Source organism: Crassostrea angulata, chromosome 9, assembly GCF_025612915.1.
Source record: "Crassostrea angulata isolate pt1a10 chromosome 9, ASM2561291v2, whole genome shotgun sequence".
Classification (NCBI taxonomy): domain Eukaryota; kingdom Metazoa; phylum Mollusca; class Bivalvia; order Ostreida; family Ostreidae; genus Magallana; species Magallana angulata.
In genome coordinates this window covers 23,301,457-23,317,048 of record NC_069119.1, presented here as the reverse complement: position 1 = coordinate 23,317,048, position 15,592 = coordinate 23,301,457, and the positions used below count along the sequence as shown (strand labels likewise).

The window sequence follows — 15,592 nt, the reverse complement described above, 5'->3', positions numbered from 1 at the left end:
ATAAATAGGCCATTTTCGGCGGTGGAGGAGGGGTGATTTGTGTTCTAATAAATTTATAAATCCATCTTGTTTTATTTCTGTCTGTCGTCTGTTGATGAATTGGAGTACCCGGATGTTGACGTCACTAGAGCCAATGTAATCACATTTCTTCCTTTTATACAATTAACCGATCTATTTGAGGAACTAAACTCAATAATCGAATCTCTTTGATTGAATAAAACTCGGGTTCCCCGTGCCTATAATTTGAGAACAAGCAAGATAATTAGCCTCGTAATGGGTACGGACTTCTTGTCATTGAGGTCAAGGACGCAGTTTTGATTTCCATGTACATACACATGTAATCACTTTTTAATAACGAACCTATCGATTGAAGACCTAGGCTATTTAAGAACAGCCTTTAAGATTCGGCTTTTAACTGCAAAGTAACTGCCTTTGCGTTCTGTGCTTTTACTTGCGCATACAAGAAGATAAAAGCACGAATTACGATCAATTTACAGGGAAATGTTGGGCGTTGGAACATTTTCGATTTTTTGAATGCCTGCTTTAATAAAGTATAATTGTGATGATATTCACCTACAAACCTTCTGCATATTTTCATTAATGTAGTAAAGAATTTGAATGTTTACGTATATAATAAATATAAGCATGATGCATAAGAATTATGTAAGTCATAGAGGCAAAATTTAAGCAATTTTAGAGGGAAAATATGATATTCTAATGATGTAGATTATTGTATAATGATTATATCTGCATTTTATATGAGTACGAAATAATATCATGTGAATGTACAAGTGTCCGTAACTCCAATCATATAAAGAAAAATATATTATGGAAACATTCTGTTATGATTTTAAATGGATCATGAAAGTGGGAGAAAGACAAAATTAAAAAAAAAGATCTGTTACGCAATTGAGTGGCCTCTTATTGTAGGAAAAAGTACTGTGTGCCCCCCCCCTCCCCCTTTTTGTGTCCAACTCTACATGCCTTCTTTTTGATTCACGTCAAATGAATCAATGACGCCTTCCATTTGATTGACATACAGAGCACATTTAAGTCATGAATGAACTTAGTCCATGTAGATGTATATAATTATACAGTACCGCGTACCTTTAGCCGAGTTCCACTTGGTATGGAGAATGACTGATTGACACCGTTTTTCTATTATACATGTCACCATAGAAATAAAGGCTTAATTCTTCGTTCCGTCTTCCGGTTCTTTTTGGCTTTGACAACAGATATATAGCATATGTTCAATCAATAGTAACTTATTGTTAGGAGACCTATTTGTACCGCTCTAAGTACACCGAGCTTTAGGGCTGGGTTTAATACCCTACAATTTCATTCATTTCGCGTGCATGTGTGTGTTTTTTCCATAAAGGTATATAATATTTGTTGAATTAAGCTGCCAAGTTTGCAAAAAAGGCGAAACCCGCCGAGATATATGAACATTGGCGTCAACAGTAGAGTCAATTGGATAATCGGTGTTATGTGGAAGCTCATGAATAATTAAAGATTTCTGATAGTGCGGGCACCTCGAGTACCAGTAACTAATCGCTACGTTTGTGTGTGTCTAGATATTAGAAGAGCAGATGGTGTCAACAATGTTAAAGTACTATGCAGTCTTTCTTCACCTGAAAACCTTAATTAAGGAGGCTGGATGGTCAATGACCTACTAGATCTACCTTAAACTTTAAAATATGATATTATTGGCCATAAACTATTTTTTAGTAAAGAAAACATCCAAATATTTTAGTTTAAAAATTTGAATGTTTGCCTTTATCTCTTTGACAAGCTCTTCTGCTTAAGGAGATTAAAAAAGTCTAAAAAATGACCATGGCTATTCAGCCCTTTTAAACTGCAATTCATTTTTTACCTTAAAACTTTGACTAAAAGAGGAAAGCAATGGGGGTGGAGATGTCGAGGGGTGGGGGTGGGGATGGGAGAGAAAGTTAATGCTGTACTGTATGATAAAACTACCGTGCTTGCACAGCGACATGAAATATTTGTAGTCTTGAAAAACACTATTTCCTATACAAGTATTTGTTACCCATTGATCAGCAGACTTAAAAGAATACAAGTCGGGCGGGGGAGTAACTGGGGATGGGGAGGAGAGGCGTGGGGTCATCATCTCCTTATGCATCCCCTATATCTCTTGACAAATACATGTCATCTTATTCAAATGTCAACCGATCTGACGGGAAACGAAATCTACATCCCCCATTTCTTCGTGTCGCAAAAAAATGAATAAATATATTTTCATAACTGACTGTTATAAAGTCACAATCAATAAAAATTAACTGGGTTTCAGTTTCGTTTCTGTCAATGGGGGATTGAGAGGATAAATAAACATAAATAGAAAATCGTCCTTGTTCAAAGCCTGCTCACAAATGACATATAACCAGGGTTTGTTTTGTAAGGACAATGCAGTTCTGTATTTCAACCAGCGAATCTATATTCGCTAGAATTATGTATCATACATGTTTACATGCAATCTTTCCGGTCGATGCATTTTGATAGGAAACAGGATTCATAAAATCATATTATAAAGTATAAAGACCGATGTACATGATGGAAAACTGTATCTAGCAATTAAACGTCGGGATCATGAAGCATTTTTAGACTTGCAAGTCTAAATTTCAATCATTCATGTAATTCTAATATAGTAATTAAACAACGCTTGGTTTACCACCAACGTAATAAAGACATATTTTAGTAGCATTTCATTTTTTGGATGTTTTTAATCATAAGACAATAAAACAGTGTACAAACTTTGAATAAAAATTAAAAACAATGCAAGTATTTCTATAAAAAAATTGATGTTATTTAGAATTTGAAAGAAAATATAAAAAATTCTGGATTCATATTTTCATGCAAAAATGTATCTTGCTGTTGGATTAATCAGTTTAATTGAGAAGAGGTTTCAATTAATTTATAACGTTCGTTATCCTATCTTATTAAGCATCAAATGAGATCGCTTTAAAACCATATTTAAGTTATAAACGCACATGAAATAATCATAACATGCATTTGTTTTACGAGGCAAATGACCGAACATACAGACAAAATTTCCACCTTTTTTCATGCCAGTGAAGAATTCTTGTCAAAATTTTTCTCTTGTAATTAAAACTGTGATTTTTTTTATATTTTAAAAAGCAAACGCGTTTTGGCGAAGATAGAAATAATTCAATAAAAATTGGCATGCCAGCTGAATTTTCGAAATTTTTACTTTAGTTAAAAATTATCGTAATTAAGACAGTTGTTAGAGTTGATTTCGATTAGACAAAAATCTTTCTCCGGGATTTGACACGCTTCCTTCTCACTCTCTACCATTCAAACAATGGCAAATCATTTTACAAGTATTTTACCTATATATTCATAGTTTGCACTTTTCTGTGTTTAAAAAAACTGGTTAAGAAGGCAGATTTTTGTGATAATTAGATCATTAACATTCTTTAGTCATAATTTTCTCACTTTAATAACGTTAAAACAATAAACAAATGATGAATTTTGAATACTTTTCTTTTCATAAATGTATATTTTAAGCACGTCAAAAATTTACAAAAGAATTTGACAAGTTAAAATTTTACTCTGTGCATTGGCTTGAAGCGTATTTATATTAAAAAAATTAAAGCAGTGAAATTTCCTCTATAGGTAACCTTTGTAAAGTCATTTGAAACCATATCTTTTAATTCTAATCTGAAACTCCCTATTTCTCAAAATATGAAAGAAGTTGAATACAATGTAAAGTTATTTGAATTATGCTATGATATGATAAACTTTTTAATAGCCTCTCTCTCTCTCTCTCTCTCTCTCTCTCTCTCTCTCTCTCTCTCTCTCTCTCTCTCTCTCTCTCCAAGCCATCAAAACTGTACTTTCGAGAATTATAACAATCAAATAAATAAATAAATTTGATTTAATGCTGATTCATAAGTTTAAGTTTATAGTAATAGACCGGCGTAATAAACTGCAGCAGTTTCCGCTATTAAGAGATCGCACTATATCACGGTGTGAAATTATATAAAACAAGTATACAGTTCTCCTCGATTACTGTAATAAGCATAACGTATCAAAACGAAGTTTTTGGTAGAAAAATGGGAAAGTAAAATTTGAAAAGTATACGCTCAAATCGTGACCATACTTATTTAAAATTCATATAGCATGCATTTTTATCAATAGCTGTAGAAATTTTAATACTACAGTACATGTATATTATGCTTAACAAAACACGAATAGTTGTTTCGGCAAATCTTGAAGTAGATAAACTGTTAGAAAGATTTTCACCAAATTAAAAGAAATAAAAATAAGATAAAATTGTGTACATTTTGTCTTTTAAATTTCAGGTCTCAGGAGTGAATCGGATCACAAAAACTGCACGACACGCTCTGCGGAAGAATTTCCGGGAAATTTTATGACACTGAAGGAAACTCGGGACGGGGGCGTGTTCGCTCATATCTTGATTGTGCTGTACGTGTTCGGGGCGCTGGCCATTGTGTGCGACGACTATTTCTGTGCATCTCTAGAAATCATTTGTGACGGTAAGCGCCCCGTTGGTCAGATTACGATTTTTTAAATTCTGTTGTGACCATATATCATGTATAAAATTCGTAAAAATTATTTCCCCCTTTGTCGTCTACATGTATATATCCGCTTATACATGTATCTTATTAAAGGGGCATGGTCACGATTTTTGTCAAATTCTATTTTTCTGTTTTTATTATTTGCAATCCTTCAGGAATGCATCAAATTAAATTTTAGAGTCAGCCTATAAGTTTTAAGCAAGATACAGGGCTCACAATTCTGTGTCATGTAAACAAGGCTCGTGCCCTGTTTTTGTTTACATAATTTCAATATACCCATAAAAAAAACTTTATAAAGCTGATTTTTCCATCTTCTAATTCATTTTAGGCATATATAAACAGTTCCCAACGTTTAACACATTCATTTTAGGCCTAGATTTGAAATGTTCGCTTCAACATTCAAAAAGGTTTGAAAAAAAGCTTTGTTTATATTGCAAAGAATTGTAAGTTCTGTAACCCGCTTATAACTAAACAAATGACACTCAAATTTTGGTTGCCTTTTAAGAATGCTTCACTGAAGCATTGAAAACATTAAATTCGGGAAAATAATTTTTCACCCAAATCGTGACCATGCCCCTTTAAAATATCACATTTACACTGTAACAATACAATAAACACACTCAAATGTTTTAGATCAGTGATTCCTTGTTAAACCACTAAATATCATATATACTTCAATTTACAAATCAAAAATACAAATTTACCGAGGGTCTATGAGTGTATTTGCTACATGTAAATACATGTATTAGTGGTTTAGGACATGTTTATCTTTCGTTTAAAAAGCTTACGTGTGACAACGATATCATTTAAGTCACGAAATTCTAAGCAGCAGATTTATTCATATTCAGCCTTGTACCCGCAATGCATTACCGAGCCAGCACGCATGTACAAAACTTTGAAATTAAGGGGACCGTTTTATTCTTCTTCTGGTCACGTGATCGGGATCGGCATCTGTCATTCACTGGTTAACCAAACCATAATATTGCCTGGGATATATTGCGACCGTCAATTAGAAATTGTGGTAGCCAGCGAAATTGTCGTTAGCGGTTTATTATAGTGTAACAGAGCATTAGAGGTCAACGTTGCATTTCCCCAGCCCATGCAAGTGGCCATTTCTTTTTTTGGACCGAGCTTTCTAATAACAGAATACAAGAAAATATAATAATGTTTTCTTTGAAAAACAAAATGTCGACTAACGTCACGTTTCCCCAACTCATGCAGTGACCATGATTTTGGTATCGGGGTTTCTTAATACCAAATACAAGAATCTAATAATGTTTTCTTTGAAAAAGACCACCAGCCGATACATGTTTACGATATTGGTTGGATTATTATCAGATTTGCTGACGTAAAAAAAATTGATGTACTTGCGCTATTTTTTTTTATTATTCGACGTATTATATTAATTTTCCCCTTGCACCTGTAATTCATAAGTATGCCAGCATCAATATATTAAATCTAATCAAGTATTTCTTAATAGAAAACTGTCCGTTTAGCAATTATAAGCGAAATATTATGAGTATAATAAAAAAGAGGGTGAAGGGTTTGGGGGGTTGGTTGTTGTTTGAATGTTTGAAACATCAAATCGTGACCAGGATGCGGTTCCTTTTGATGCATGCGTGTGCAGCTCATGCAGAATTACTGCAATATCCTGACTGTTTATTAATTATAAACAAACGGGGCTCACCATGATCACAAGAAAAAACAAAAACACAGAATTGCCTGGGTTAACCAACACCAAGGACCGCCATCCATTCAATGTCAAATTCTGTCGAGTGTTAACGATGAACTCAAAGGATACTTCTGTCTTTTGTTCGATTTTTACTGTTGTTGTTGTTGTTTTTGTTTAACCTTTAGGACATTTAAATTAAGGACAATTTGGATAATCATTAAAAAGATCTTGAGAGGGCAATTGTGTGTATGCTAATTGAACACGTGCGCGGACTCAGAGAAATTTTTTTTCCAAGGGTGTTGGAGGTCCAAGCGATAATTTTGTTTACGGGGGGGGGGGGGGGGGGGGTCTGTTACTGGTAATTTTACTGTATGGATTTCATAAGGCAGGATTTTCTAGCAGGGTCTTGATCCTCTCCCTTCTAGATCCGCGCATGGAATAAATCAGATAATACAAATGTATGGAGATGAATGATATTATTATTTGTTTTATAGACAGCAATTAAAAAAAGTCCACAGTTTTCACCATTTTTTAATACTTAAAAGAGCCGACTTCAACTAAGCTGCAGGTCTGTAGCCCCCGGTCTAAAAAAAAATTCGGATGGACGATTTTTTCAGACCAGGAGCTACAGAACTGCAGAACTGGCAAAAGGGAACAATGGTTTGAAAACGGTTGTTGTTATTTTTTTTTTAAATGGAAATGACAGTATAAAAAAACCCATTGAATCTCATTTTGTAAGACTTTAGAGAGGTCCCCACCTGCAATTGACGGGGAAAGGGAATGAGATGTACGAAAGTGCATTATGTAAAAAAAAAATATCCTTGTATACTTGCACACTTATATGGAGTTGAATATACTGAAAAGGTACATGTATATCGCGTGTCTACGAATTACAGGTTGCAAAATTGATTGTTGATAATTGATTTTAAATCATTGATTTTGTTCCTCTTCATTTCCAGAACTCAGTTTACAGGAAGATGTTGCGGGTGCTACATTCATGGCGGCCGGAAGTTCCGCCCCAGAATTCTTCACGGCCTTAATAGGTATCTATGAATATTCATAAGCTGATTCTAAATATTCAATACACGATTTCTAACCTTGGGTTGTTTCGAAGATTTTAAAAGATCAATATTTCAAAATATTGATTATCAAAAGTCATAAAAAGTATGTTAAGAATGTTCATGTGAATAAAGAATGGAATTGGACTCTTACTTAAAGAAAATAATATGGATGCATGTGCATCGCTTGATAGCCCCGTTTTAAAATTTTCAATATTCACAATATTTGGATTTATAAATCATCTAAAAATTCTTTTAAACATAGTAAAATATTGTAAAAACCTCTTTTAGAACTCATGGTCTACATATCATAGTTATTGGGGGTTTAATGGGTTTTTTCCCGAAAGGAAGAACGTCATATTTTAATATGGAGGAATCCAGACCTCCTTAATTGGATAAATCTTATTACATGTACATGTAGGTGCAAGAATATGTTGTTATGTAGACATCAGTGTCATATTATATAAAGAGTGGATCTGTTTCAAACATACTTTATGCGTCAGCATATTTTGAATGATCTTTCGTGTCCCAGTTTCCGATGAATCGATCACCTTATGTCATCGTCGCCATTATACCATTATTACAGAAAAATCATCACTTCTTCTGGCTTCCACCGCATTACAATGGCAGGACAGAGCCAGCAAATGATTACGCGGATCCGAAATAACTTACCTAATTACACAATTTTACATCAAGGATTGATAGATTATCTAATGGAATTATAGATTTGTTCTCCCCTTTTATTGCGTGGCATACGACATTACAACTGTCCATTTTTTCGATTCCATTTTCACTCTCATACCATGACGTCAAAAAGACCTTACTTGATGGCGAATTAGGATCTATTTTTGATTTTTAATTTCATTTCTGATATTAGTGTCTTTGGTACTCGTCCGTTCTCACGTTTCTGAAATAAACGGAACATTTTTAAAAGCTTTCTCCTTCTTAATCCCGTTTTATCGCGCAGCCTAGCTGTTCATTGCGCGGTATAGTATTAGACTTCGAATGATAAAAAAATAATCCAATACTGCTACAATAAGAGGTCAAAATATTCAAGCTAACCATTAGTAATTTTTTTATATATATCACCATCAACACTGCTTGTATCATGAATAATCTCGATAAGCGGATTCCAATGATGTGAAATTATCATAAAATACCTTGCAACTAAAGTTCCTGACATAAAGACATATAGACAAAATACGAAACGAATGGTTTTTTTAACTATAAACTTATATATATTTTGATTTTTAAAAAGAAGCCCGGTTCGGATCTGAACGATTAAACAAAAAGCTACAACGTTTGCTAAAATACATGTATCAAATACGAACTGTAGTCATTTTTGTTGAATTAGTCTATTAACTAAGTTGCTTTCACCAATGGCATCATGCAAATATTCATGCTCAGAAAAATTAGGACAACGCAACCGGAAATGTTCTCATTATGAAGAAAACTCAGTTTTAAAATATTCAATATTCGAAAATTAGAGTCACTGTCTTGCCGTCTCAAGACAATAATATAATATTCAGTTTTTCGGAAATTGATGAGGTTTTCTTTTTTCGTCCGATTGCGACAGACGGGCATTTGACCCAATTAAGATATAATAAGGTCAGTCAATCGGTCGGACGAGCGGCCTTTAAGCCGTCTGAACTTCCTCTGTCACAGCCTGAATATCCTCTATCGCAGCTGTCTGAACTTCCTCTGTCGCTGTTTTACAGGTGTCTTTATCGCCGAGAGCGACGTGGGAGTGGGGACCATTGTTGGATCAGCCGTCTTCAACATCCTGTTCATTGTGGGGGTGTGCGGGCTGTTTGCAGGAATGGTGAGTTTTCCTTTTCTGGAAAAAAAGAAGAATTCACTCACGAACACTGATTTATTACAGTGCGATCTATCATAGCTGTGAGCTTTATACTGGAGTACTCTGCAACTGTTCTGTACTAAACTTGGTTAGAAATGCAAAAACAGTGAGATTTCCCATCACTCTTTGAGGAAATTCATCACAAAATGCAAAACACATTTTTTGTTGTCAGTGAAAATTCAACGTTGAATTTAAGTAGTTTGAGATTGCCGACTGCCTGCAGGATTTCCTTGAATTGTTATTAGTTTGACAGGAATCCCAACCGTGAAAGGACGATCATCATCAATATGAGTCTCATTTTGTCATTTACGGCTGTGGTTTTTCATTGTTTAACTGATTTAACTGATTGGCCAAGTAATGATTTGATTTCAACTCAATTAGAGCCCCCCCCCCTCCGAACCCCCACCCGAAAAATAAATGAAAAAAATACATAACAGAAAAAACCACAACATACAAAGCCAATAAATGATTAAACAAAAAACAAACAATGTACCTAAAAAGACAAATAAAACATAAATTAACGATAAGCTTGTGATACAATTACATGTACCATTACTTTGGTTCTGGAAATGCTAAACCCAATTTCATGATGATTTATTTTTTTTTGAAAAAAAAAATCAACAACATAGAGCAAAAATAACACAACGGAATTACTGTAATGAATCAGCTAAGGATGAGATAGAACTATGTACATGCACAGCATTAATCTTACTGAAGACAAGGGGTTTATACAGAGCACTCACATGAGATACATACGGGTTTTTTGCTTCGTCGGAACCCACGGGTTTTCTATTTGTTACACTGCTTTCAACAATGTAATGGATAGAAAACCCGTGGGTTCCGACGATGGGGTTTTTGATGAAATTCATTTGTTTCAACTGTAGCAGTAAATGCAAATATTATACAACATGAGGGGCTACATGTAGGTAACATGCAACATGCGCGGATCCAGGACATTTTCCGGAGATGTGGGGTTTCTAAAGGATAATTGTGTTTGGCTGGGGGGGGGGGGGGATCCGAGGTCCATTTTAGATAATTTTACTCTGTGGATTAAAGTTTGAATTTTTCGAAAGGGGGGGGGGGGGGGCTCCGGATCACAATAATTATAATTTCTCCTCTGTAACTTGCATTCTTCATCTTTCTTGCTACGTTTTAGTTTTCATTGCTAGTAATTTGTGTTGATGAGTACAATTTCTCTTACAATTTTAAAACATGAAGTTATTTAGAATTGCTTTTTCCTCCACATCAAATACAACAAGGTTCATTCGGCAACTGTTCGATCAAAGCAGAAAATACCAACCTGAACAATTAAAATGATATATTGAGAATAATGTACATTAATTCTATGAAAAGGCCCCATTAACCGTTTTTTTATGTTCAAATGAAAGTTAAAGCAAAAGTGAGAAATAAAATTAATGCTCTTTTGATATCCGCTGCAGAGTATGTGTAAAATGGTTTGTGATTTTACAAGTACCCTATTTCAATGTAGTATGCATGGTATGGCGATAGTACTTTAAGAAAATATTTCAAATAAATTCAAAATGGTGAAAATGCAAAAAAAAAAAAAAAAAAAATTAAATGGAAAATATTTGTGCTATCATGATCAGATAACGTGTTCTTTTACATTCAGCAAACTTAATAAAAAAAATCAAATTTGTTATAACGAAAACGGCTACTCATGTTCGTAAATAAAGTTGTATTCTCCTTTTACATCATCAATTTAGAAACAGTTGTTGTACATGTAACGATGTAAAGACAAATGCCAATAAATTATTCATTAAAATTGTTCACATTTTGCAAAAGTAATGTCCTTTGTAAAAAAAAAAAACCGGAAGATTTAAAACAATATGAGCTGTAATTTTTAGAATTTTATTTTTCTGCAAAAAAGTCTGCATGTAACTTTTATGAAAAACAAGATTTGAAAAAATCATTAATTTTTGTCAGAAGAAAGATTTCTCCTCTAAGGAAAATATATAGCAGATCAAATTTGTACAGGATGACAATAATTAAATTTTGCTTCAATTACGGCTTGTTAACGGTTTTTCCCACAAAAATTTGACTGACAGAAATTTAAAAACCATGATATTTGTTGTCATTTTAGTAGAAAATAATATTTTCGTAAAAAAAAATTCAGCTCGAAAATTGCAGCTCATATTGCTTTACGTATTATATTAGATATAACATTATTTGACATTAAAAACCCGTTTCCAACTTGTATTTTGATTGCCCTGCGATACCCAGACACCGAAGAAAACTAAACAATTAAAAAAAAGGTAAAGTACGCAGTTCACTTTTTGCAAACTGTGGACTGGTCTATCGACATAAAAACAGTTTCATTTTTCTCGCATTGACACCCGACGAAGTACATGTATAAAAGAGGCATTATTTTCCAATCATCTGCGTTAATTGAATTATATACCTTTTCAAAATTCAAGTTTAATTAAACCGGAATTATCTGCTGCTAGCATTCGATTTAATACTTTTAAAACTTTTTACTTAAAACGTTCTACGGCCTACTTCGATGAGAAATTTCTCCAATTTATAGGACAGCTACATAGCACAAATCCATGCGAATAACATGGGGTGGGTGAGGGAGGGTACAGAAGGGGGGGGGGGGGTGATTAATCGCCAGGTGTGTTATTTACCTAGAATCGTTAATCCTTCTTTGTATTAGCGTTTATTATTAATTTTTTTATTCATTAATTCATTATCAAAGTCTTTTACGGCAGTATTGTCAAACAAAGCCAGGGATTACTTTGTTTGAACTGCGGATTACAAGTATGGGAAAAGAACCCTCTCAGCCTCTTCAGAACACGTTGATACCGAGGCTTTTATTATATAGTTCGGGTCAGGGACTTCTACATGCATATCGATAACCGATAGATTCTGTCATGTAAGGCAAACAGCCGATCAATTAAAACGGTTTGCTTTTGGAGTAATACGGCAACTTATTGAGTCGGTTTTTTTTTTATATGTCAATACAGCTTTTATATGTGGGGACCAGGAATTAGTTCCACCAGTGTTTGACTTGTTCAACTTCTGTCGCTGAGTTCTATCGATGATCCTAGAGAATCTCATACAATATAATGTCTTCGAATCGTTTTTTTTTCTTCTCTTAGAGAGAGAGAGAGAGAGAGAGAGAGAGAGAGAGAGAGCACTTGAGATGTGTGTCTGTTGGCTTATACGATTAGATGTAAGGTAAGATTATGAAATACGAGTTCATTTACATGCATATACAAAATTTAAAAAAATAGAGAATATTATATAATATTTTTGAAGGAAAAAATATGTGAAAACAAATCAATATATAGTCATCATATTCAGAAATATCATTGACAGTTGCCCCACCCTGTTAATGCTTGTATCTCCGTACTTCCAAACCTCTTTAAACCGATGTTTTTCCTCGTAAAACAATTGCTTGTGTCAGTGAAAAAGACAGGATATTAACATACTTCATAAGAACATAATTATCAGTTTTTAAGCAAGACGTTGGGAGTCCATAGGCTTCTTAGTTTCTATTGCGTGGTACAGTCTAAAAACTAGCTGACCTAGTGAACTAGTTCTCCAATACACAGCACAAAATTATCTTAAATAAGCCTACTGGATAATAATAATAAAAAAAGCCTGCCGGAAAAAAAATATTAACATAGTGACACAGAGCCAAATACGAAAACGGGATAAATTTGTTGCTAATTTTCATTGTAAATCATCCTCTTCTGTATTTTTTTTTTTTATGAAACTTTAACTCTTTTCCCGAAAAAGCAACCACTTATAGCTAATTAACGCTGTAATTACAACCAGGAGTCATATATACGAAAGTTACGAAACAGAATGATAGCGGCTAGCAATGATGATATATTGACTAAATGAAAATCTGCCGCTAAGAGTCATAGCAAAAAGATGACACTTGTTGATGTCAAAACGTACTGAAAGAAAATAACGAATAGTCAATCGATGAATCGATGTTGAATTGCAACAGACAAGATCGCATTGAATGAACATAGACACGATTACTGCTCAAAATAACTAAACTTCAATCTTTTCTTTTTCAATGTCTAGAATGGCCAACATTTGAATGTCAGAAGTCAAGATAAAAGTAACACAGTTTGTAAGTCTTTGTTTTGGAAACAACGATTGTGCAATGGTACATGTACAGTGTATTTTTTTTTTGCAATTAGTACATGTATACTGTAAAGTCATATCTTAAACAAATGACTTATTACCAACAAAATAAACTGTGTCATTGTGTTAATTACACATTTTATAAACACTGAAAAGCAAGATTTAAATGAATTGTTTACCAATATAACAAATATATGTAAACAAAAACAAGTCCAAGCTTTAGTATTCTGAACTGTATCTGGCTTGTAGCACAAGACATTCATATTTTGGTGAAGAATCAAACATGCCCATATTTATCATTATAAACATTAAATATGGGAAACTTTTAAAGAAAATTTCAGCTCAAGGCGTGTCTAAATCCTGTGATTGTTTCAATGGTTCTGATTTGGGATGAGAAGGTGTCGTGCATGCAATTTTTTTTTTTTACATTATACGTATTTATCATCATTAAAGCAACTGCAAATTGTTTTATTTAAGATATAAACAATAACGATTAAAAGAAAACCAAAACTCTTTTTTACACACAATACGTGTAGATGCATTCATCAAACTCTTGAAAATTCGTTGAACTCTCTTGTGACCGGAGATAGAAAAAGTGCTTAATCTATAAGTTGTACATGTGAGTCCCATTATTCTTCAAATCCATGTTGTTATCATTGCTCATATCGGTACCTACGTCAGCGCACGCGTTCTAAAAATAAATAGAATATAAAACATGTCATGGACAGCCGTCGTGGGTTTAATGCAGAATCTTCTAACATTGATGCACTTGCATTTCATCTCACATCAGCCCCCACAGCTAGAAAGATTTAAATCAAGCAGTCGGCGTTTTGTATATGTGTTTCATTTTCACAAAATGGCCCAATCTGAGAGTCTTGTTTTAAACACTGCTTGCATTGTCGTGCTTTTGGATTAGGATAATGCAATTATTGCTGCAAGGTGTTGATGTGTGTTTATCTCTGGCGGAGATATACCAATGTCGATTAATCACATATGAGCCGATAAAAGCGCCCCCTATAATCGGTACAGTTGTGTTTGTATCGTTGATAGAGCCAGACTCGAGATATACAATTCAGAGATAGTTCAGGGCGAAGCTAGGAAAAAAGGAAGAATTATGACATCTATTGACATAAGAGTAATAAAACCCAGTAACCTCGACAAAAAAGTGCCTTTTAAAGAGCTATAATATCTGAACTCAATTTTTATACAATCATTGATCCCTCAATCGATGCGCAATTTAATTTTTGGTTGTAGTTTTTGTTTTCTGAGTTTTTTGTTTTCAGTTTTTTGCTGCGTAATACTTGAGTCTTAGATAATTTTAGACCTCCAACAGATATCAGATAATTTTGCACAACAGCAAGTCTTAATTTTCTCTAAGAAACCACAGGGAAAAAACCTTTAAACTTAAAGAACCAAAGCGGATGATGTTTTGTTATTTGACGTAAAAAGAAAAAAGGCGTCTCGTGTTGTTTAAACTACTTCTATAACTTAAACACTTTAACCCTTTTAGGTTATTTAAAAATAAAAAAAATTCAGGAACTATTTTAGAAACAGATCGAAAGATGATGCTTCAAACGATTCTCTTTCAATACTTTTCCAAACTTTGCAATATGGAATAATTATACCATTTGTATGACATAACACATTATATATGATAGCGAATTAATGTTAAAAATATAAGTACATGTAACATACTTTATACACTGATTCTTATGCCTCGAGTAAATTATAACGCATAAAAGTGTGTATTTTGAGGTTGTCTAGCTCAGTTTCAACAAGAGTACGTGTCATTATACATGTGTAACCCACTATACCGTTATATACATGTACATGAAAATCGCCTTAAAGTTTACCTACTTTATAGGACGAGATGCTTGCATATTTCAAAAGTTTTCAATACTTTATCTTTTTCTTATAACCTACAAATCATAAAAGTCACACACTGTGATTTGTTGATTGTATTTTTTTTTTAAATATTAAATACACTAAGTTGCAGACTCATCTAACTACCCAAAAGTACCCTGAAATAAGTGCACTGTGTATTGAGTAACCTAAATAACAATTGTCTGACACCCTATTGTCTATGTCAATGCAATTTGTCGAATAAAAAAACAACAACCGATAACAATCGCTTGTGTTAAACCAGGTGATCTACTTAAATATACTATATATCATACATGTATATTAGTATATAGGTACACATATTTACCTGTCTGATAATAACAATCATGGACTATTATAAGTTATACAGATAAACAGAGAGGGAATGATTAATTCAGGTGCATGAACTAGATTACTTTAAACT

General features: G+C 33.5%; 1 protein-coding gene across 2 annotated transcripts in view; it reads left to right on the top strand.

Annotated features, from left to right (window-relative positions):
• The window catches only part of LOC128163522 (sodium/potassium/calcium exchanger 3-like), a 31,298-nt gene that overhangs the window by 2,056 nt on the left and 13,650 nt on the right, over positions 1–15,592 (top strand). For both annotated transcript variants that reach the window (XM_052827139.1, XM_052827138.1), the window contains exons 2-4: positions 4,341–4,535; positions 7,209–7,292; positions 9,026–9,129. In XM_052827139.1, the coding sequence (XP_052683099.1) occupies positions 4,341–4,535; positions 7,209–7,292; positions 9,026–9,129 (383 nt within the window). The remainder of the gene's footprint in view (positions 1–4,340; positions 4,536–7,208; positions 7,293–9,025; positions 9,130–15,592) is intronic.